The 24,872-nt window shown below is 47.9% G+C and overlaps 1 protein-coding gene across 1 annotated transcript in view; it reads right to left on the reverse strand.

Annotated features, from left to right (window-relative positions):
- The window catches only part of PECR (peroxisomal trans-2-enoyl-CoA reductase), a 122,480-nt gene that overhangs the window by 84,944 nt on the left and 12,664 nt on the right, over nucleotides 1-24,872 (reverse strand). The window contains exon 3 of the mRNA XM_085649956.1: nucleotides 1,063-1,228. Coding sequence (XP_085506082.1) covers nucleotides 1,063-1,228 — 166 coding nt within the window. The remainder of the gene's footprint in view (nucleotides 1-1,062; nucleotides 1,229-24,872) is intronic.

Below are 24,872 nucleotides of genomic sequence, written 5' to 3' on the forward strand. Positions count from 1 at the left end.
GATAAGAGAACATAAGATTTCACCTGTGTTGCACTGCACAGACACACAAATGACACATACAACAGAGCAAGGAGGTGACGCCCCAGAACAGCCGCAAATGGGCGCTGAGGTGATCTGGGCTTTAGCAGCACGGCCTGAGACAAAATGTGAAAGAGACTCTCTCATGACGGTTGACAATCCACTAAGGCCTTACTCATTTATGGTGGCAAAAAGGGGCGCCTGGGGGAGATATTGACAGGGCAACTCAAAGTGAAGACCAGTCTAAATTAAGATCCACAATGGTGGCTAAGAAATGAATAGACATCTCACCCCACACCGCCAACTCTCCAAAGACGAGGTAGAACTTCAGCATTAATTCAGCGAAACACTCACTGAACAACTAAATGCACCTAAACTAGAAATTAAAGATAACTAGCAAAAGATCTCAGCAACACACAGCAGAATTAGTGCCATCGAAGAAGCCACTGTAGAAATGGGGGTCCCCAGTAGAGGATTAGGGGTGCTAGATAGTTGAGGGACAGGATATTAGGGCCCAATGCCAAGCCTTCCTCCCCCACATATTTTGTGACAAGATGGACACTCCAATTCCCATTGCACATACCCACAGAGTAGAAGCGATGCGTTCTGAATATTTTGGAATCTAAGACATAAACTGTGCAACCCTACAAAATACAACATGAAGCACCCCCTCTCTGTATGATCAACCAAGTTATTATAGTGCTGTATTGAATTACTGACACTTAGGTGTATGGCTCAATTGTAGCCAAATTAAGAATGATTGATTCAATGTCACTTCGAAAATACACACTTTGGTTCATCACTTTAAGAACCCTGCCAGCTCAGGAACTATTTTCTGAAGTAAATTAATAAACATGGTTTGGAAACACTTTGAAGCTTCAACAGTTATGGTTTATTCAATCTTCCCACTGGTGATGTAAGCCTCACCTCCTAGAAAGAAGCCCCCAATGTGTGCTACCCAGTGAATAACAATATTTAACTCACTTCTGGCTTAAGATTGGCTTCTATAAAAAAAAATAACACAGGAGGTGTGGAAACCCTCACCTGCTTTGCAGCAGTAGAATGTCCCATTGAGGTTGGTATCGATAACTGCGTTCCACCCTTTGGAACTGATGTCTTCAGCTGGGCTGTGGAACTGGCCGCCACCATTGTTGACCAAGAAGTCAATCCGTCCATGCAAGGCTATCGTTGATTTCATTAAGTTCTCCACCTAAACACAATGTTAAAGAAAGAATTGCCATGGCTTGCGGAGTGCAAAATGCACCAACACGCAGACAACAGTTATTTCATAAAAACCCTCAGTTTTCTTAACTCTATGAGGGAATACCTCAGACGAGAGTAGTGTTTCGTCATCAAAAAATTATTATGCGGAACAAAGCACTACCTTATTATAGATACATGGCTGTGATTATTCAAGCAATAATATGGTTTTGTCACTTAGACTTCTTCCCAGTTCCCCTGCTCAGTAATTTAGGAACTTTCCATCTAGACTGTCAACCGGGGTTTGACATCAAGTTTCCCCATAGTCCAGTAATTTAGGAACTTTCCATCTAGACTGTCAACCGGGGTTTGACATCAAGTTTCCCCATAGTCCACGGCAAAAAGGCTTCCTATTTCTAGAAGGTGGAGAGAAAAGGGGCCAATGCTTTCCACCTTCAAATATGTGTTGGGAAGAAACATGGACACAAATTCCTCTTCCCCATAACGCGAAAAAGGCCCATATTAGCTGCTGAATGAGGTATTCGTTTGGTAGCTCCCTGTAAGCATGGCAGCCTTGAGCTCCAGGTCACAGCTGTAACATGCTGTGGCTTTTCCCCTCTGCAAGCTGCCACCTCTGCCCCCCTCCCCTCCATCTCCTCCACCTGCCCCCACAAGGCAGAGGCAGGCACTGTTCGATTAAAGAGCACTTAATGGGCTTCTCCTAATACCCAGGGATTAATCATTCCAGACTAGTGTTTTCCAGCAAAACAGTAAACAAAAACAGTAGAAAGCAGAAACCCATAACTCAGTTCGTACAACAAGTATCCCTGTCTAGATCGAATGTCTGGCTTACGGTCCTTTGACATCCTAGGTAGTCAAACAAACAAAGCCAATGCAGAGAGCACTGCTGAGGTGGGATGTTAAGAAGTGCCTACTAATCCCACTGGCAAGTCTCCCGAGTCTCCCAACCTCCAAATGCCCTCATCTCACAACTGGATAATGGTGAGTCCACCTCATACCTCTTTCTTCCACCACCCAACACTTCCTGTGTCGTTACATTTAACAAACCGGTACACCCATGAGACTGGGTCACTCCGGAAATCCACCGATTCACCATGTCGGACACAAACTGGGATTTTAGTTCTTTCCAACGATGACTTCAATTTGCAACATCTCCTAAATCCTAAGGGCTAGAGACAATATTCTAGCTGCTTTTGAATTAATGCAGCTAGACTCAGCCAAGTGGACACGGTCACTAGGCCTCAGGAAAAAGGAAAAGTGCCTGTCTCACTCCATCTGGAAACAGGCAAATACAGGGCCTCTACAGCCAGAGATGGGCATATAAAGAATGATGCAGGCTCTCCTGGCTCAGTCCCGCTTTGCTCCCCGTTGCTCATCAACCCTCCCGGACCGGTACCTGACCCTTAGTCAGGTACGGGTTCCCCCCTACATCGGGCAGTACAGCATCATCTTCTAACAGACAGATTCCAGCTAAGCACATATATATATGCCTGATAATAGCCTGGTTGAAAACAACCAGCAGGATTCTGCTTTGGACAGCAAACAGTTGTCCTTTGACGTCTACAATAAGTACAACCAAATGAGCTCAGCCTAAGTGCTCAGATTGAGGGGGGGGGGGAAATACCCTGCATAACACATTAAAGGGAGACCAGGGAATGCAGGCGACAGGGACTAGCTGGCAGGAGAGATGTTTCTTTGCCTCAACCAGCAGACATCTATGAATCTAGGTTTCAAAACACGAGACCCAGTGTCAATAGACAAGCAGGTTGTCATGGGAAGCCACTGTTTTATGGAAACACTTGCCATGTTCTTCAAAGGATAGCCTTCACTCTGGATAGTCTCATTAACACACAGGCCTTTATGGAAAGGAGGGGGGCGGGGGGGGGGGGGTAGAGTAAAGGCCAGAGTTATGGGAGGGTACCAGGAGGGGGCTGCATTGTCATCCACAATCCTCGTCACCGGAAAAAATTCACTAAATTAACCTGTGCTAAACCCTTGGTAGATTGGCACAAAAAGCATGCAGGCTTAACTTAGAGGCAATGCTTAAGTATTTACGCAGCACATAAACAGTAATAACGTGAAAACACAAGAAAAAATTAACACTAATTTAGTAAAATATAGTCAATTGTAATAAATTGACACCCAAGTAAAAAAAATCCAACCAGTAGAATCCGAGTTATGAATTTTCAAACGTTTTAGTAAAAGCTAGAGCCTAAAAGATCAAAGTGCCAACCGCAAACATCTAGTCGAGTGAAATTGGATCAAACGTGTAGCCGAACACAATGGAGTGCAGGTTGGATACAAGAAGTGGATTGGGCCCAGTTGATGCTTACCTTCAAACTTAGAAGAAAAGTTTAAGAAAGTAAAGTACAACAGGGTAAGAATGCAGGTGGTGTCCGAGCTGAAAGCATCGCCATTGGAGAGAAGCTGCATGAAGATTTCTACGTTTTGACCTTATTCACTTTTTGGAAGTCAAACATCTCCAGCAGGACTAGGAATTATGTTGTAGCTGACGAGTTTCACGATGCCGGATACCCCTTTGGCGAAGGGCCACTAAACAGGATTTGTTACTACGGAGAAGACCATAGCAGGAGCCACTACAAAGTTATACTGACTGCTGATGCACCTTTGGCTGATAGACGAGCAGGTTGGTCCCAGTCTTGCCTCTGTGCTTAAAACCGTTTTAGCCCAAACTGCCAAGGTTCAGATCTGTGCATCTTAAGCACCATCACCAAGAGTCCAGGACTGGCGGGGCACCACTTGCAAGGTTGGGACTCACTCAGGCTGGGTGCAGGTTCATAATGGTGGGAGCCTATTTTGTCCCTGTTGCTCTATACAAGAGGCTGGAAAACTAGATCTTGGAGTCACTCTGGTAGTCCTGAGTCCAAATGAAGGAGCAGGGCTCAAGCAGCAGGACAGGCCTCCAAGGGTTCAGCGCAAGCTCCAGGCAGCAATCAGTCCTTCAAGGTGCAGCAAAGCAGTCTTGTGGCACTCCTCTCAGGGTCCTTCCACAGGTCAGAAAGTGAACTGAAGAGTGGATCTGAAGCTCCAATTTTTGTGCCTAGTGCCTTCTTTGAAGTAGACGTTTGTGGAGGTTTCTCTTCGAAGGGCTTGTAATTTCCTGACTCCTCCTCTCTGGCTCCAGGAACAATGCAGTGGTGACAAGCCCTGTGTTTTAAGGCAGAGCACAGCCTATTCAGTCGCAAGTGGGGAGGGGGGGGGGGCTCTAACCGCTCCCCCCCCCCAATCCTTCCAGGGGGTGACCCATTCAGGCACACCTAATCCATCCATTGTGTGACTGGCTGGGGGGAATTCACATAGTCTTAACTGCCAACTTCACACAGTGATGTGACCCAGGACAAGCTGAAGGCACCAAATGGCAAAATGTTTTTTACGTGTGTTTATACCATTTTTTTTCTCTGTGCTTACCAGGAATGTGCAATGTTTCCTATACTGTACCTCTTGATACTATGAATAATGTGCTGGTAGTGGATCCCCACTTGCCCGCTCTTCAAAGTTTAAAAATATTAAAAATTAAACTTTAGATGTTGGTAAACAAATCTCTGTATTTGCGGTTTATTCGCAGCAACCCATTTGTTTATTTTTTTTATCAATTCCAATCTCATTCGCGTACTTATTCGACCAAACATTGCAATTTTCTTCTATATTAATTTTATTCCTCCTACCCAATGAATTTCGGGTCCTGTGACCCTTGTTCACTGGTGTAAATATGGCAACAAGCAAAAGCGTGTAAGCACTGAAGACAGCATTACTCACTTGCTCATTATCAGTGGCGATTTAAAAAGGTGCTCTACCACGGTGAGGCTAACAGTGTTAAACACACCTTGCATGTGAGTGCACAAAAGCAAGCAAATTAAAATCCAGAACATACGAATAAAGCGGTGCATATTATCATCATAGCGCAACCCAGGAAGTGTGCGTACCTATACCCTGATTGTACAGCATAGGTTATACCAAAAGTAGAGATACTGGTCATTATGAGTTTGAGCTCCACTATGGATTCCCTGTGGCCTAAAATGATTGGTACTAGACATCTTGTCTTAATTCCTTACTGATGCCAGTGTTGGATTTCTTAATGAATTTACGCAGGAGAAACTTTAGAGGGTCTCAGGGGCGTAAGATCCCCCGCAGCCCCCGCTGTGCAGGGGCCCTTCCCCCTCAACCCCCCAGAGCTCGAGGGGGCCCCCTCTGGCTCTGTGCAGGGGCCAGCCTGAGAGGTCTGACTGGGTCGGGAGCATGGCTCAGCCCTGCAAAGCATCATGGGCTAGCCTAATACATTTGAAGGCATGTCCCCGAATCACTGCAAAAAAAAAATATATATATATATATATACACACATATATATATATATAGATAGAGCAATACTTATGATGAATTTTTTGCAATCGATCACGACAATACATGTAATTGAATGGATTGATTTTTCCCTCTTTTTAGGCAATTCGCAATGTGCGTACATTCGTTTCGCATGCTCCACATGTCTAGGGGGTTGAATGTTGTTTTATGCACCCATAAAGCTGGCATGGTTTGATGAATTACCCTGTTAATCTTGCCATGATCCTGTCTGTTTAAATTAACTAGGCTAAAATGGCCGACACCATAACGATTGATTTTCTGTTATTTATATGATTAGTCCTCTGTCGGTTTTGCTCACTTTCCTTCCCGTCCAATGAAGACATTTATTATTTATATGTGGTTTTTTGAATGCATCAACTGACACTGACGAAGGCCAGGGTGCCGGAACGCGTGTGTTAGCTTTCCACGGAGAGTGACTAATAAAGATTAATTCTTGGAAAACGAGCTTGGAGTGCGCTTCACGTTATCTTTGGAGACGTGGTTTTGGAGATATATATATATATTATTGAGCATATTGAGCACCTCTCCATTTGTCAAGGAGCTTTAGAGTGAATTCGGCAAGGGTGCAGCCAGTGCTCGTCTGTTTACTTATTTGAAAGTGTCCCAGGCAGTACAAGCTAGGCCCAGAGACGAGGTGACTATGGTTACCATGGAAATCGCCTCTGGGCCCGAATTGCTACAATTTTATTTCTAGCATGCATGCCTTTTGTTACATTTCATCCGGACCCGGGACTCCTGTACTTGAATCGCGCTCTCTTCACAGGATGTAATGGGTGGTGCCTTGAGAGACCAGAAATGTAACAGCAGGGTCACTGCCACACCCGGGCACCAGGTTTACCAGAAGCACAGACGGCCCTCTCAGAAGCATGTTGAGAGCCAGCTTTTAATTAAGGAAAGCGCTTCATACAAGACCAGCACCCAGAGCTCTGCTCATCGCTTTCTCCAGGATTGGGTGAACTCTAAGCAGAGGGCACACATTCGTATTCGTCAATGTTCTACAGAAACTTGCTTGCAACCCTGCAGATAGAATAGAAAGACATTTGTAGAGCGCATGGCTAACCGGGAGCGTCCCAGCGCTAAGAACCGACACGGAGGAAGCAGAAGAGCTAGGGAAACAGAACAGTCTTCAGTTGTTTATGGAAAGCCAGATGATTGGGGACCGTGCGAAGATGTAGTGGCAGAGAGTTCCAGAGTTTGGTGGCATTATAAGACAAGAGCCGCCCACCACATCTGGACTTCTTGATCCTAGGGACCTCGGCAAGATACAGGTCATCTGACCGTAGTTTCCTATTTGCTTTATAAGGGCGTATCATGGCTGAGTTAATAGGAGGCCCAATCCCCTGCATCGACTTATGTGCCAGGCATAAAGCCTTGAATCCAATACGTTCCTGCACTGGGAGCCAGTGGAGGGAACGGAGTGCAGGTTTTGCAGATTGTCTGTTGGCGGCTCCAGTCAGAAGTCTGGCGGCGCGGTTTTGATCAGACTGATGTTTAGAGACTACTGAAGTGGGGGCGCCCAAGTATAGCGCATTCCCGTGGTCCAGTCGAGAAAGTACGAGTGATTGGACCCATACTTTTTTTGCTTGGGAGGGAAGAATTGGCAGAACTTTGCCGGCCATATTAAGCAGGCCATAGCAGAGGGCTGCCGTCTTCCTGGCCTGTGTTCTAAAGCTCAGGTCCTGGTCCAACTATATGCCCAGGCTCTTAATTTCTAACTTCTGGACCGGGGGTGGACCCATGCCAGAAGGCCACATGGAACTGGACTTAAACTAAGGGGGTTGGCCAATAGCACGATCTCGGTTTTACCACCATTAAGCTTGAGCTGGGACGCATCCATCCAGTTCGAGATGTCCTCTAGACAAGTATAGAGGGCGTTGGTTTTTTGATCTGTTTGGTTTAACCCAACCACCAATTGCATGTCATCGGCATAGCCAACCATCCGGATTCCAGCGGGGTCTACAATGGCTGTCAGAGGGGCCATATAAACATTGAAAAGTGTAGGGCTAAGTGACGAGCACTGTGGGACTCCGCTCAGCAGATAGGAGTGTTTGGATGCAATATTCTCCTCAAATACCTGAAAGGTTCTACCCTCCAGAAAAGAGCACAGCCATTGAAGCACTATGCCAGTTACTCCTATATTCCTGAGACGCTGGGCCAGAATCATATGGTTCACCATATCAAACGCTGCGCTCGGGTCGAGGAGTAAGATGGCTGACGAACCTCCAGAGTCAAGAGTTTTCCTACTTTCCTCCACCACTGCTAGCAGAGCAATTTCGGTACTCTGGCGCGGTCGGAACCCTGTTTGAGAGGAGTGGAGCAGGTTCTGGGTTTCGAGGAATCTGGAGAGGGTTTGATTAACATATTTCTCTGCTATCTTACCTATTCCAGGCAGAAGGGAGATAGGGCGGTAGCTGCCCAGATCTGCCAGGTCCAGATTGGGTTTCTTAAGTAGGGCTTTCACCATTGCCCCTTTCCAGTTAGTACGAACTATTCCTGTGGACAGTGAGGCATTGATCAGATCTGTCATGTTGGGGGCTATAATTGAGGCAACCTGTTTTAGGATATTAAGTGGTGCCGGATCATTAGGTGATCCGCTCTTTACCGAGGACAACAGGGTGAGAAGAGTTTCTCGAGACAGAGGAAGGATAGGTGGGTTTGTGGGGGGGGGGGGGGGGGGAAGTGGGGGAGATGGTGGGAGACCTCAAGTGTGTGTTCGGAGGGACTGGGGTCGCAGTCAGTCATTATGTACGGGGACTTGCTATCTTCATCCTTATGCAGCAGGGATTCCAGTGTCCAGTACTATTCGTAGGATGGGGGCTTTAAGTAATTTTTTAATAATAGTGAAGGTTTCTTTGGAAGAGTTGGCGGCTGATAAAATCCTACCCTCATTATAGGAGGCCTGGGCTTTTCTTAATTCTGCTTTATAGACACGGATAGCTGCCCTGTAATCCAGTTTTTTTGTGGGTAGAAAGTCTTTCCTCCACTGTCTTTCCTTAACCTTACAGCGCTGTTTTAAGGTGCGCAGTTCTGGGGAGAACCATGGGGAGTTGTGAGGCTCTACAGTCTATTTTATCCTGGTCTTCGGAAGGACAGAGTCAAGTGATTCCTCTATCCAGCTGAGAAAATCCTCATTGGCTTTGACTGGGCACGGGTTCGAGATAGGTCTGGTCCTTTCCAATTCCTGGGTCCATTTCTCCAGGGGAGCTTGGTCCAGGAGCGACCATGTGTCCAGATAGCTTGAGTGACAGGTATGATAACCTGTGGAGACCAGGAAAGGGACACCAGGAGGTGGTCCGACCATGGAAGTGGGATGGGATCTGTCCCTTTAAGGTCATCTAAACTGGAGTACACCGGGTCGAGGTGTCCTTTGACATGAGTGGTATGCCAGATTTTTTGGGACAATTGGAGAGCCGTAAGGTCGAAGGCCAGCTCGCCTGCATTTACAGCTCGCGGGTCATCGAAATGGAGGTTGAAATCTCCAAGGACAGTGAAGTTACCTGCCGAGCTGGCAAGGTTAACCGCGGCCTCCAGCAGAGATTTATTGAAGGCTCCTATCAGTCCAGGGGGGCGATAGACGAGAATGCCTGTGAATGAGAGGAATGGGGAGAATTCTGTGATAAAGTGGGCATTCTCACAGTCTTCGAGAAGGTTCCCCAACAGGCGACAGATTAACTGTTCCTTATAGATAATGGCGATCCCGCCACCTTGACCTGTTGATCGGTCTGTTCTCTGCATCACGGAACCAGGAGGAAGTGCTTGCACAATGTCGGGCTCTGAGCTGGCACTGAGCCAGGTTTCCGTGAGGAACAGCACATCCGGGGCATATTCTTTAAGGAGCATCCAGATCTCTGCTGTGTGTTTGGGAAGGGATCTGCAGTTAAGTAATAGGATTCTAAACTGGTCCTTAGGTGAGGTGTGCCCTAGCCTATTAAGGAGAGAGGTCACACTTGCAGTGTGGGCATTTTTCGGGAAAGTTATGCAGAGGGAATGAGTGAGCACAAGTGGTCCCCAGGGCACGTTTAACTTCTTAAGCTGAGTGCTGGAGTAGCAGTATTGGGTTGAGGGAGGAGATGCAGGGGTTCTGGCCCCTGGGCCCGCCTTCAGCGCGGTCGATTCATAACGCGCTTTTTATCCAGCTCAAGCTGCGCCGGTAACAGCAACTAGACTGCTGACCCGGCGATGTGGAATGCGGAAGTGAGAGTGCCCCTTAGCCCCCAGAGCACTGGGCACAGCTTTGTCCCCCTCACACAATGCTAATAATGCGTTTAAAAGAATAAAATCACAGTAAGAGTTATAGCAGCAAGGAGAGTTTTGCTTTGGGGGGGGGGGGGGGGGGGGGGTTAAAATCACTGACCTGCAGACTCACTCTGTAACGGGAGTGATCTGCCTCCGGCCTGTTTCAGATCAAAAGTTCCCGTTCACTTCTCACACAAAAGTTAAGTTCCTGAGGTTATAAATGTTTATGACAAATAACGGTGCAATAGTTGCTAGCGCTGGGAAGCTGTCAGCTGCAATTGGTATATAAACCCATCATTCAGGACGTTGCTGTTTTTGCCAGACAGCATATTTTGCGCTTCTCGTTGGGCTGTCTGTTTTACCATGAATTGCAATAACTAAATAATAATACTAGCACTGATGATAGGATTAAACATATTTTTGTTTCAGTCTACATAAATGTCTCACACTCTCTTCCAAAACAATACATTTGTCAAGTTTAAATCCATAAATTAATTGCCACTTATTCCACTGCTTTACTATAAATTCAATCTCAGAAACGAATTTGCATTAAAGCAGCATTACTTAGTAACGTACATAATCTTTGAAAGATTGTTTTCACTTGCAGGCTTATTAAAACCTTAGCTAATGTCTGATTTCGAACTGATTCCACTTCCGGTGTACAGACCGTCATAAGAGTCCCTCGCGCTGTATTCCCTCGATTTCCTGTCCCAAGTCACCATTACGGCAACTTCCACTACTTCAGACACAGATCAAAAGGCGCCTAAAATAAAACATAATATGCGCATAGAAAGCTTTGCCCCCTTGCACACAAAGAACACACGCTAAACTCCAAGCCGAATGCTTCAGCATAGGACGCATAACGTGTCTGCACAGTAATGACTATGTAGCGCACAACACAAAAGTATCTAGGCGCCCAAAGAAAAGATGAATTCTGAACATCTATCAACCCGTATGCATCATTTCCCTGGTCAACAGTACTTCTGATGCGATTGTATTTCTTCGTCCTATTCTCTAGCACTATAGTGTATTTTCCTTTTTTATAGGAAGTTTGGTGCTTAACGGAAAGCTCGGTAGAGCTAATGTTTTATGAAATTAACTACCACAACGTGGTGAATCATGCAAATAAATACAAAGAATACACGCTGCAGGTATTTAGCCCTCGATCTGCACTGAAGATCTTTTCGGTCATAGAAAGGTTGTTTCTTTTTCAACGAGCGGGTCGTTTCACCGGTTGCGCATTTCTTGAAGCCACGTTTCCAGAAGTTAGGCGTACACCTATGAAAATAAACAATGAAGTCCACGTCTGCCATTTTACGTTTTTGACCTGCAGTGATCTTACTGAACTCATGCCCATGCCAAGATATCGCACTTGAACAGTCAATGTGAGCCATGGGCAGAAACCATATGGTGGTTGCACACTTTAAAGAGCGCTTTAAAAATGATACAGTGAATCCTGTTTGTATTACGATCAACTCGCAGCAACAATATTGTTTTGTGTACATTACAAGGGATTAAGAGGTGCGGTTTTAAAATATCGAAAATGTTACTTTTTGGTTGTTGGCTGATTCCTAGACACAGGGCCGGATTTAGGATTGGTGGGGATCGGTGCGACAAACTTTATTGGCAGCCAACCCCAATGACTTGCTGCTTCACAGATTCCCGCACTACCACCCTCCAACGGTGCCCCTCAGTGTTCCATAGCTCCTACTTCACATGTATTTCATTTGTTTTAGATCACTACTCATACCAGTGCAGAGTGTCAGAGCACTTTACATCACACACATATTAGACAGAGATAATGATTCATACGTGTGTAAATCAGTGCATGGGAAGTGTTACATAAGATTTTGGACTATGAGGCATAGGATTCACATGTCATCCAGACAGCTAGCCATTATATTTTTAGAGTGTTTGGTCTGGAGAAGCACAAACTCAGAATGTAAAAGTAACACACTGGTTGGGGTTGGCTTTATTAATAAGAACGGTTTCACACCCAACCAAATCCTTTTTTGAAACACTGGAATAATAAGAAACTGGGGAAAATCAAAAAGTTCAAACTTATACCTTGCAGTTTGCATGTAGCTCTTTCATGCCAGTTCATAGCTCACTGTGCTATATTAGGATTGTGACTTATGGAGTGCAAGTCACAAAATTAGCTCTTTGACAAAGGCAGGAATGAACTGAGCTATTTAAAATACAATTCTATGATCTGCATGTTGCATGTTCTTTACAGTAAGCATATCAACCCACTGTGCAACTGTATTTTGGGTCAAAACTGCAACTAGACAAAACTCTACCTCTCTCCAGTAGAAACATTATTAACCAGAATTATCCTGACATTTTTATTGCGGACTGAAACTGCTTGTCAGACAAGGAACTCTGCAGCAGGGTCTTTTAAACCCATTAGTTATTTGTAAACGCAGCACCCCCTGGGGCGTAACACAGGCCCCGCAGCCCCCGTAGTGTGGGGGTGGCCAAGCTGCAGGGGCCCCCTCAGCACAGCACTACGGCCAGAGAGCTCCTGATGGAGTCTGGAGGGGGCCCCTCCAGACTCACTTTGCAGGGAGGCCCCCTCAATTTTTGTTACTCCACTGGAGGGTCCCCAGAAAACCTGCCAAGCCCTGGTGCAGTTCCAACTAGTCTTATCCAGCCTGCCACCACTAGACAGGTTTCTGACCTCACTGGGTGACAGCTAAGTGCTCCGAGGCCAGGAACAAAGCCTGCTCTGGGCAGAGGTGCTTCACAACTCCCCTCAGGACTAGGTGGCCTCCAAGGCAGGAAGCTTCAAAGGCGATGCACTCTTTAAAATGCAACCCAGCAACTCCAGCTAATGGAGGATGCCAGCCACCCCGCCCCCTTTTCCTGCACCACGTTTGGCAGGACAGGCATGCAAATTAGGAGATACCTTCCCGTTCAGCCAGCACCCCCCCCTAAGGTGGGGCAGGTGATGTAGATCACACTTTTTATTTTTCTCCATCTTGGTTTGTGAGGGAATCAGCCAATTAGTGTCATGGTAGTACCCCTTCCCAAAGGAAGTGGCCAATTAGAGGTTGTAGACATCCTTAACGTAGGTAGCCCCTTGGCTACTACCTGTTGCCCCCTTAACCGCCCCTAAATTTTATATTTAGGTGGCATCCCTGGACACTGAACTTAGATTTGAAGGACACAAAGAAAAAAAAAAAAGACAAAGAGCAGCTGCTGAATCCAGGGCTGCAGAAAACTTGCACCAAACCCTGCCTGCTTCTTTCAGGACTCTACAACCGTGGAGTGCTGTCTCGTTTGAAACTATAAGGCCTCCTAGAACCCCAAAGCTCCTCCAGCCTTCTACAAATCGTGAAAGAACTCCCTTGGAGTGGAGGTACCACTTCCCGGCAGCCCGCAGGCACCGAATCGCAGAATCCCGTTTTACTGTATTGCTGTGTTCTGGCGACTGACGCAGCATTTGAACCAAAAGTGGTACATCAGCTCCGGAGGGTCAGATATGTCTCCACACCAAGTTTGGAGATGCTAGGACCTACCAGAGCCATACTGCACCAACACCTGGGGTACTGCGCCCTCAGCAGCATTCACGGAGATGAAGTGTCCAATCTGGACTCCAACTGCCCAGGAAGCAAACACCCATCGAGTGACGTCCAGACCCACATCGTGAGTGGCCCAGCGGTCTCAAAATCACCTCTGCCAGTTGCCTGCTCCTCACCACAAGGACATTGTGACACACGCCGTCTGGCTGACCTATCTGCTCTGCACCCAGCCCGTGTACCAATGAACCAGCTGTGCACCCGTGGTTCTGAGGCCCTTAAGACCTGCTCCCTCGAATTGGACCCCTTGGACTTCCCTTTAAACCCCTTGTGCAGTCCATTTTCAGGTGGCCTCATCCTTCATAGCGCACCAGCTAAAAACTTCCTCGGCACCCTGTTACCAGTCAAATCCAGGAAGATCCCGAGAATCCACTGGTGGAACATTGGTCCTGGCCTTGCTACCTACTAAATTTTCAAAGGTGAACCTTGAAATCCAATAGTGTAATTTTTTTAATGCATTTTTCCCCCCTTTCCCCCCCCCCCCCCCATTGACGTCAATAGTGCTTTATTGCGCACAAAAGTAATCTATCTTGAGAAATTGAAAAATTCATAACCTAAAAAGTACTTATTGTAGAACGAAGGTTTAGGTAAAAAAAAAAAAAAAGCAGTTGTATTTTTGTAAATTGGTCTCGGATTTATTTTTGAGTGTGTATATCATCCGATTACAACAAATGCTTAGTCACTACCCTCGAATTAGCCTAACTGCTCGCCCACACTACCACAAAATAAAGCTTTAGTATGATCTAATTTTGCCTCTCTATACCAATCTGGGTCTCACTGGACTCTCTGCACAGTGTACTTCATTTAGTGCACTATATGGAGAGCCAGTGTACTACCACAGGTGAGGCCCACTGAAAGGTAGTTGAAACAGTACAGTTTGCTGAGGACCAGTGATGTTAGTGTTTTTGGCTGTGCGGAAGAAAATTATTTTGAAAGACCATTCTAACATTCAACAGATTAACTGACTGTAATGTAATGCCTCCTTGCTATGGAGGCAGACCTCTGGGCTTGCACTAGAGCGTCCAAAAAGGTACCTGGAAGTGACCCTAAGAAGGGTGGTTAAGGTTCCCCCCTAGCAGAGTGAGGGGAGGGTGTTTAAAAATGAACCAGACAAGTCCCAGAGTAAGGGGGCAGGAAAGGGTTCCCATGCCCCATCTCAGACACAGGGGCTGGTTCTAGAGGACGGTGGCCCAGGGTACCCCATTTCAGGGATGTGGAATTCCTATAGCCCGACGCCCAGTACATATTGTTTTGGGGTCAAGGGCAACACAATTCATGTGTATTTTGTCCTTGGGACAAGTAGGCCCAAACCCCTGCAGCACAAACCCTTTGGCTGCCAGTTTGCAGTACCACTTTATGGATCAAGAAAGGGCACGGTCTGCAGTTAAGGTAATATTTTTGTCCATATGTTAATGCGGTTTAAACTTGTATTCATGGTTCATTAATTGAAAGCCTTTATTATTAGGGTGAGCGCTCCAAGTAAATGTAAGTTCTGACTGCACAACTCACAGTGGTTCTAGTATAAAAAGGTGTACACACGTTTTCAAAGTTTAGCAATATATGTGGCTATGTATAATGCTCCTAAAATGCTCTCTGATATGATGCAAATATTTGCAGAAGCTTGAAAACAAGATTGATGATTCTTTGCTTTCAAAATAAAATGTTCATAAAAAATGTAAGCAGGAAAAAACAAACATTTTGCTAAACTACTGTAATATTTCAGGTACTATTATCTTTGCAGCATCATTTAGTAACGTGTATTGATGCATGCTAGTATTTCCCAACAATAGTTATAATGGAAAATCAACATAACCAGTTTTAATAAGATTATGGGAAACACAAATAAACAAGCACTGGCAAAGCCAGTAGGTCTGAAATTGGTGGTCAGCTTTTTAGATTTGTCAATGTGTGAATTGTTTTGGCATAGTTTTTGTAAAACCTTGTTGGTGTGGGAGCTGCTGGGCTCTCACCATTATAACAACCATTGGCAATAGCAAAAGCACACACTGCCACAGTAGTTACTGGCACTTAACAAAACTTTGTGCGCCGATATTCTCCATGCGAAAGAGCACGATACGGTCACTCACATTGAAGCCAGCCAAAGCAGATAGAGAGACAGAATTTTAATAAACGCAAAAGGTCATGGCCAACGCCAGACCAAATCAGGGGCCCAATTATTAAAGAAAGTCTCGAAAGTGCACCCCATGGTATATGTCCGTGCATTAAGTGCAGCTATACGGCTAGAATAGTAATCCTAGAAAATATTTGGGAACTGCGTTTTAACATGAGCAAATATGCAGGTGTAGATTTGCTTATGTGAAAATCTGAGTGTTTGCATGTTCACTTTACCTCCTACCACTTTTTCCCCCCCAACTCTGGAAGAAGGTTTACACCTGCCATTGTCAGGAGAAAATTTCCAACATTTCTCAGTATGGGAAAAGATTAGAGAATAGTTGTTGAAAACTCTTATAACATGCAAGTTAGTAGGTTTGCACAGACGCAAAAGGGCATTCTAACCCTGGAACTATTGCTTACCACTATTTTCAGACCCAGTATGTAGATCTGTGGAAACGTGGCAGCATAAGGGGATTGCAAGTATTCAAATACTACTATGATATGAGCCCTGGTATAATCAGAGAGGTTATATCAGATCTCTTATGTAAAGAGACTGCTACCATAATTTGTTGCCGCACTACATTGCACCAAAGGGACAAGTGGATTTGGTTACAGGACAATTAGATTTATGAAGCAACCTGGCCCATGGACAAGTAGATATTTTATTAATTTTCACACCCCCGCCCATTTCCAGCACTGCGGCTTTCAGAGTTCCCAGATGCGGCATAAGCAAGGAGACTATCCAAAGAAACCACCCACTGTTGGGTCCTCTACAGGGGTGGCCAATATGGCTTTAGGGGTAAATAGTCCCCAGGGGCAAGTCATAGACCATGCCATGATCTCCCATAGTTGAGAGGAAGACTCAGAGGGTGAGCTGGTGAATCCTGAGGGCAAGAGTCATCACTTTCACCAGGTGAAAGTGAACGGGGTCCCAGTCACTGCTCCGAGTGATACCGGGCTAGCCAGACCATGGTTGTGCAAAAGCTAGTTTCCCCCGAGCAATACAAAATGGTTGTGCAAGAGCTAGTTCGCACCCCCCCCACCCCCGCCCCCCCAGCAGTACACCTGCCAGGTGTGTAGGGTTACTCAGGCCCAGGGGCAGGACGACTTCTGCCAATGTCCTTGGTATCCCTGGACTAGAGTGAGGAGGATCATAGTTAAACCTCAGATGCTCAGACTGCATTCTGTGGTCGAGTTGCCCCTGGTGTCAGGAGAATTGAGAGGGGCGGCCGCCACAGGCACCCTGACAATTCCGTTTTCTGGGGGTACCACTCCCAAACGGAAGGTACAGGATCCCAGATGGAAGGGCAGGTTGAGGGAGGACTCATTCCTTTCCCGGTTCATCCTCAGGGTTCTAACCTGGTGTGAGTCTTTTTGTGGTGTTTTCACTGTGTTACTGTTTGTAGTGTTGCATAAATACTTTACATACTGCCTCTTAAGTTAAGCTCTTCTCCTCTGTGCCAAGCTACGAGAGGGTGAGCACAGGATAATTTAGGGTGTGTTGTGACTTACCCAGACTAGGATTGTTGTTCCAGCTCGGACAGGGTGCACAACTGCCAACCAAAACACAATTTCTAACAATAGTCAAAAAAATGTAAGAAGTTGCTAGTGTTCTGGTGCAAAACCAAGAGGCAGAATATACATCTGAAGAGCTTTGAATAGATGTATCTTGTTGGCTTACTCTATGGTCTAACGTGCTATTGCTTTACACTAGCTATGCTTCCCTGAACCATCACAGCGGCAAGGGGGGGGGGGTGTGGCCAAGCCACGGGCTGAAATGGCTGCGCGGTGTTGAAGCTCCGCCGCCGGCCCAGCAAAATCGGGGATGTCCCCGGCCCATTGACGGGCACAGCAGACGGCGAGCGCAGCCTCTACACCCCATGTCCCCATGGTGAAGACCTGATGTCGGTTGGGCCGCGGAAACACCGGCAGCGGCCCCGGGGACGGCCCGATCCGAAAGACTGAGAGGGCAAGATGGCGGATTGAGTCGGCGTTCGGGGGAGGCCATCGGTGCTGCGGCGGACGACGCGGCCACAGGTACCTGGAGGGGACTGCGGGGGGGATTGGACGCCTGGGCTGGGGCTGGTCAGGGCTTGCCTCGCCCCCCCCCGCTGCGGCTGGTGCGGGGCCGTTCGGGTGAACGCCGGCAGTCTGGCGCCGCTCGGGCGGCTCTGCTCGCTTTGCTCCCCCGGGTCGCTCGCTGATTGAAGCGGGCGAGGTCAGAGGGGGCGTGCGGCGGCCTGCTTGCGGTGGTGGGGAGCGGGCGAGCTTACCGGTTTGGCCCGAGCGCTTGGGTCACTCCTGCCCCCTTCCTCGGGCCTACCCTCTGGGTGGCCTGTGCTCCGAGTGCCGGGCGGCCTTCACTGCGTGGCCTGGCGCCTGGGCCTTCCATTCTGCGGCCTACTACTGTGGTCCTGCTCTGCCGACGCCACCTTGGGTCTCTGTGCCTTCGTCCTGAGGAAGCCTTGCTGGGATGTGCGGCTGCTCCTTGGTCCAGTCCGGAGCAGTAGTTACTGGGCGGCCTGACCTTCGCACAGCGGCGACACCCATCCTTGGCCCGGTGAGGCGAGACCGTGCATGGTGCGGCGTGGGAGGCAGAGACGCCTGTAGGCTCGTGCAGAGTATTCGGGGCCTGAGCCGCCTTGCTGAACTTGCGCCATTCCAACGCAATAGCCAACACTGAATCCTGAGAGGGCTGGCTAGAGTCCAGTCGTACGTGCGGGGGCATGGGTCGCAAGGACCCGAATCAAAAAACGCTGCCATTTGAAAAGCTGGCTGAGCAATCGTCGGAGAGGCCCCCCGACATGGCGATGCGGAATGGGGCCGTAGCGGGTGGGTCGGAGGCCCATGCCCAGTCGCCGGACTGGCTGCGAGAGATGAGAGCTGGGTTTAGGTCCATAGACAGTCGCTTCGATTCCTTGGATAAAACGCTGGAGACAATGGGTGCCAAGATACAGGCCCATGATAGTCGACTGGACGGGGCAGAGGCCAGGATTTCAGCCATTGAGGACGGCGCTGCCCAGGTCACCAAGAGATTAGACAGCATGGAGCGCATCTTAAAGGAAGTGGCTATTAAAAACGAGGACTTACAATAGCGCAGTCGTCGCAATAATGTACGTATTATTGGGGTACCAGAGTCCACAGCGACGGGCCGGCTAGATGTGTTTGTAGAAAAACTGTTGGCTGACATCTTTGGGAGGGACTCCTTCACGTCGGGCTTTGTGGTTGAGAGGGCCCATCGCTCCCGGGGACCGCGTCCTAATCCGGGGCTTCCTCCTCGCCCATTGATAGCTCGCATCATGAACTTGGCTGGCCAGAGAGAAGGGAGATATAACTTGGCATGGTTCAAAACTTGCATTCTACCAGGACTTCACAGCGGTGGTTCAGGAGGCCCGGCGGAAATACGCGGGGGCGAAGGCTGCGCTCCGCTCCGCAATCTCGGCCTCAAGTATGGCATGCTCTACCCGGCGCGGCTGCGAGTGGAGGTTGAGGGCCGGGTGCGGCTCTTTGACAATCCCGCTGAGGTGCAGGACTTGTCGCTCATACAAGCCGAATAAAAGCCCTCCCCGGGGCGGCGGGGGTGATCGGTCTCCCTCACACAGTGGATCGGTGGCCAGCCAAGACTTGTTTGCAGGCTCTGGGGTGGGGTGAGGAGGCGCCTATGCAGGACCCTTGTTTCTTTCATTGATTACGGGCTGGGGACTCTGGACAAATTTTGTAAGGTTGCTGTGTATTGCTGAGTTGATGGCGGGACGTTGCCACCCCCCATTGGTGGAAACCGCTGGGAATTATTTTGGATATGATGCTCTGTTCGTTTATAATTGATTGCACATGGTTCTGTTTGGAGCTTTTTTTTTCGTTTACAGGTCTGGTATTACCTCACGTTATGGTGGTATGGCTGGGTGGGGGGCGGAGGGTGGGGTAGGCTGTTTTGATCTCAGAAGCATTCGAGGGTGTGTGACGAATTTGATGATCCATGGTCGTGCTGATGACACCTGATCCATCTGTCGGCTGTATAGATGGCTCGTATAGGTCTGAATGAAAACCCAATAACTGTCATTAATGTCTTGGAACGTCAGGGGCCTTAACAATCAACGTAAATGCAAACAGGTCGTGCATTATCTGAATCGGCATCAGGCGGATATTGCTTTTATACAAGAGACACACTTACACTGCACAAACAACGTTCGTTTTGCTGCATCCTGGGGAACGCACAGGTACTTTGCTAACTTTAGCAACTATGCCAGAGGCGCTGCAGTGCTGATTCACAAACGAGTCCCGTTTCATTGCCTGCAGGTCATAGAGATGGGCGTTATTGCATAGTGAGAGGGGTGATGATGGGGCACAGGATCATCTTGGTGTGTGTGTGTGTGTGTATGCCCCCAACACTGACTCCCCGGAATTTTTCCACGCGCTAACCGCCCAACTTGCAACCCTGGAGCCTGCTATGCTCCTGCTTGGCGGTGATTTCAACCTCTTGCAGGATGTGGGCTTGGACAGTACCTCAGGAGCCGCTGACACTAAGCCCAGGGCACGGCGCGCACTTAGAGAACTCTGTCACCAATTCTCCCTTGCTGACCCATGGCGCAAGCGCAACCCAGACACCTCTAGCTACACACATTTTTCTGGCCAACATAACACCTGGACTAGGATTGACTACTGGCTGCTCTCCCCAGGACTGACCCCCTGGTTTCGGACGATAAAGACACTCCCCAGAACGTATTCCGACCAATTGCCGGTCTTGCTGTGCCTGGATGTGCCGCGCCCTGAAGGATTTGAGCGACAATGGCGCTTCCCTGGGAAGGCACTATTGGACGACCTATTTTGTCATGAGGTCACTGAGGCGATTGAGGACTATTTCGCGATTAACACCGGGTCGGTGGACTCTTGGGCCATGCTATGGGAGGGGCTTAAGGCCTACATTCGGGGGGGTTTGTATAGCTAAACATGCCAGGGTTGCTCAGTTGGAGGCTCAGTTAGACTTGATAGACGTTGAGGTGAGACACACGGCGTCAGACGACACGTTTGCGAGGCGGCTACGCCTCCTCTCCGAATACAGGGAGACAGCGGATAGAGAGATCCTATATCTGGGCAAATACCAAACTGCCCGTCGATATGGCGAGGGCGACCGGCCGGGTCGCAAACTGGCGCATGCTTTGCGGCCGCCGTATAGTAGATCGTTCATAACTGAAGTCCGGGGGGATGACGGAACGCTCCACACGACACCGTCGGAGATTAGGGATGAATTTGTCCTACTTTTCGGCATTATGTACAACTAGACAGAGTGAAGACGCTTCTTCACGAGAAGACTACTTATCAAAAAATCACGCTTGTGTTTTTAGAAAAGGGCATGCAAGAATTCATGGCAGAGCCCATAACGGTAGCTGAGGTTCGCGGGGCGATTAAAGTGCTACGGAGCTCCTCAGCCCCAGGCCTTGATGGCTTGACTGGCGATTTTTATAAGGCATTTTCGGATCTGTTGGCGCCTAAACTTATCGAGGTCTATGCCGAGGCCTTGGAACGAGAGACTACCGCCCACTCTAAGCGAAGCAGTCATTGTGCTACTCCCAAAGCCGAACAAAGACCCGGCGTTATGTGGGTCATATAGGCCCCTTTCACTATTTAATATTGATTATAAGATTCTCGCCAAAATTGTGGCTAACAAGACTTTCTCAATTGATGGAGTTTATTATTGCGCCGGCTCAATCGGGCTTCATACCCCATCGCTCGACATCACTGAATTTGCGGACTATTCACGGTCCTGCATAGAATAAACCCTGACACTCCCGCGGCGGCGATTCTACTGGACACCGAAAAGGCCTTAGATTCTCTGGAATGGCCCTTTTTTTTTTCCATAATGCAGCGCATGGGCATGCCGGTTGGCTTTGTTGCCACCACACGGCTCTTGTACAGTCGACCCACGGCGAGGCTCCGCATTAATGGTACGTTATCGCGCCCGTTTGCTCTTACTCGCTGCACCCGTCAGGGCTGCCCGCTTTCCCCGCTGCTGTTCATTCTCGCCATGGACCCACTGATTCGACATTTTCAGGAACGGCACCTTCATAGAGGGCTCTAGTTCCGGACAGGTCCCCTATTGGTTTCACTCTACGCCGACGACACCATACTGTATGTTAGAGAGCCGCAGCTGAACCTGGCCCCTCTGATACGAGAAATACTTCGCTTTGGTCGGCACTCGGGGCTGGGTATTAACTGGCATAAGTCCATTATTTTCCCATTAACCAGCGGCACTTCCCCTTGGCAATGTGAATATCCGCTGGAATGGTGCTCAGACTCTGTACGATACTTAGGCATACACATTCACCTGAACACGGACGAGATTATTCGTCTCAACTATAGCTGCGCAATTACTAAGCTTGAAGCGCAGGTGGACAGATGGCTACGGCTTCTGCTGTCCATGGCGGCTAGAATCGCCATTATAAAGATGATAGTACTCCTTAAATTTTTATATCTTTTTAATAACATCCCCATACCCCTCACCCAAATTTTTTTCTCCTCGCTGCGTGCCCACTTGATTAGATTGGTCTGGGGCGGGAGGCAGCCACGGATCGCTGGAAGATTCTCACTCTCCCGCATGACAGAGGCGGCCTGGGAGTACCGGATTTGTATCTATACTATCTGATTGCCCAATGTGCCCATGCCTATGCTTGGTACCACCCTTATGTTAGGATTCCATTTCCTCGCCCGGAGGCTGATTTTGTGCTCCCGGGTCGCCTGGCCGCAGTATTGCCCAGGGGCGTACCCAGAAGTCCGGTTGATATTCAAACGGTGTCTACCACAAGCTGGGCTTGGAGTAGGTTACTGCGCTATATGGACCAGCCCATTTTATACTCCTCTTCTCTCCCGTTACCTAATGAGGGATGGCTCCCGGTCACAGGCGAGAAACTGGTACAACGCACGTTAACGAAGTTCGACCTCACCAAGATAGGGGATTTATACCCGGGCGGGCACATATTCGAGGTCGGAGGAGGCACGATTCAGCGAGGCCACTTTCATGGACAAATTCATCCTTAACCGGCTCTATTTTACAGTTAGGGTGGAGATTAGGGGATTCCCCCTCGAGCCTGCTTCATTCGAGCCACTTACTCTCCTCATCGACAAAGATACAGGGGCGCATCTTATTTCTAAGTTGTACAAGCTATGTATAGCGCAGGTTCCCTGCTCCGACGACAAACTACGTATGGCATGTGAGGCTGACTTGGGTAGGCCCATTACGGATGAGCAGTGGTCCGTTTGTTGTAAGGTCACTCACAAACTATCACTAAATAGCTGCCACAAACTTCTACACTATAAGTTTTTCCGCAGAAGCTACATGACACCGGATAAACTTCACTCCATTGATCCCAAGAGGCCCCACACCTGCTGGAATTGTTTCTCCCCTCATGCTGATTTTGCCCATATGACCTGGACATGTCAGAGACTGCAATCATTCTGGGCACAGATACACCAAATCATGGGGGAGATGCTGGGGCTCACCCTAGTTCCTACCCCGGAAGTGGCGCTGCTGGGATAGACGGTTAATTTCCCCAAGTCGGTGAGGAGGCTGGCATCTCTGGGCTTTCTGTTGGCGAAGCGAGGAATTGCTAAGCACTGGGGCGGTGGCTACAATTAAAGCATGGCTTACGGACATGGCTTATTGCAGCTTAAACAGCGAGATCTACTCCAGTCTCCTTCCTAGTGTGGCCCGTCCTACAGACATCTGGGGCCCCTACAGAACATATATCGCGAATATGCCGGGCTCCTCCCCTACACACTCCAGCTCAGGGATTGTGCCCACGGGGGTTGGTTAGGCTGGGTGGTGGTGACTGCGCGACAGGGTGGGCACTGGGGTGGTAGATCTGCGGCGAATTCCATTGCTTTGGGTATAGTCTAAGGGCGGCGCAAGGGGGTGGCACTGTAGGACTTGAATGGCGGAGCTCTTATGCAACCGATGGGAATGTCAAGGGCCAGTGCTGTATTGTTTAATCACATGGAATCTGACGGATTAGACTACTGTAACAGAGGATATGATAATGCCGCTTGGAACCAGGCTTCCAAAGTACTAACAGACACGGGTGTATTGCCATCGAAATGTAATTTTCACACACAAGACAAATGTACCATTGATGAGATCTCTTTTTTGATTTGTTTATAAAAAATAAATAAAGTTTAAATAAAAAAAATAGATCACACCGGCAACACATGCTAATCCCGAACACACATTGTGCAGTTAGCTACAGATACAATGTGAGGCACAGAGTGAATATCTGGAGCCATTTCTGAATTATGTGAATAATCTGATTAACATTACCCAAGTTAGCCAAATCAGCAACTGCTACCCACTTTCCCGTTTTTGCTTTTCTATACACAAGTTAGTAGCTACTGTAGCCATTACTCTTCAATCGCTCCTCGAAGTGGTGTATGTTTTAACATGGGTTTCTCCATGGCTCTACCTTGCTCTAACATGACCGGCGTGGCTCTGACATTCAGCAGTAGACGTTTTCTTGTACGCAACTTCTGCTGTTTTCATTCAAAATCTAGTTTTTTTAAAAGGGAAGGAAAGATGATCTTTTTAGTGGAAGCCATAGACCATGGTCTTCCGAAGAATACACAGTATTAAAACCCATGTGCATTTGAATCAAAACACTAAGAATTCTGTTGCAGAGCTCAACTTGGCTACTCTCACATATGTGCGGTCTTCTAATCTATTTCTTACTCTTTTGTGGTTGACCTTGCTTATCTGTCAACATCTATCAGTCTACGTTCACTTGCTGGACATACCTTTACAAAATCAACACTCCTTGCCACTAACACTACACATCATGATTCAGCCCACGCAAGCCGGAACACCTTTCGTTCATTTTTGCTTTCCTACTGGATTGACTTGTCACGCCTTGGTTTCATTTCTACTCTTCAACCAAGAAACGAGTCTGGCCTAAATGCTAATCTATATACAGATCCATTGAACCAGCAGCCGTTAAAAAAAAAACTGGGCAAACCCATACATTGAATCTCATCTTCAATTGAGAGCCACCAGTCTGGCAGCAGTGTTGAAAACTGAAACAGCGATATGATTAAGCATTCACTAAAGACATGAATTCTCTCTAGTTAAAGTGTGTTTCTTGTCTTATGTTGCCTAATGTCCGGACTCCATTTTGTATTGTTATGTCTCCACGTGCTTTGCACGAGAAGAGTCCTACCTTTTCGCTAGTTGCTCTTGTAATCTGCCTAGTAACAGTCTATAAATAGCTCCTTTGTCCGTCTGGCGCATGCCCAGACTTGACCACATCTGTTATCAGTTAGTCCTTGTTTGACCATGTTTTCGCG

This window comes from Triturus cristatus, chromosome 3_2, assembly GCF_964204655.1.
Source record: "Triturus cristatus chromosome 3_2, aTriCri1.1, whole genome shotgun sequence".
Taxonomy (NCBI): Eukaryota; Metazoa; Chordata; class Amphibia; order Caudata; family Salamandridae; genus Triturus; species Triturus cristatus.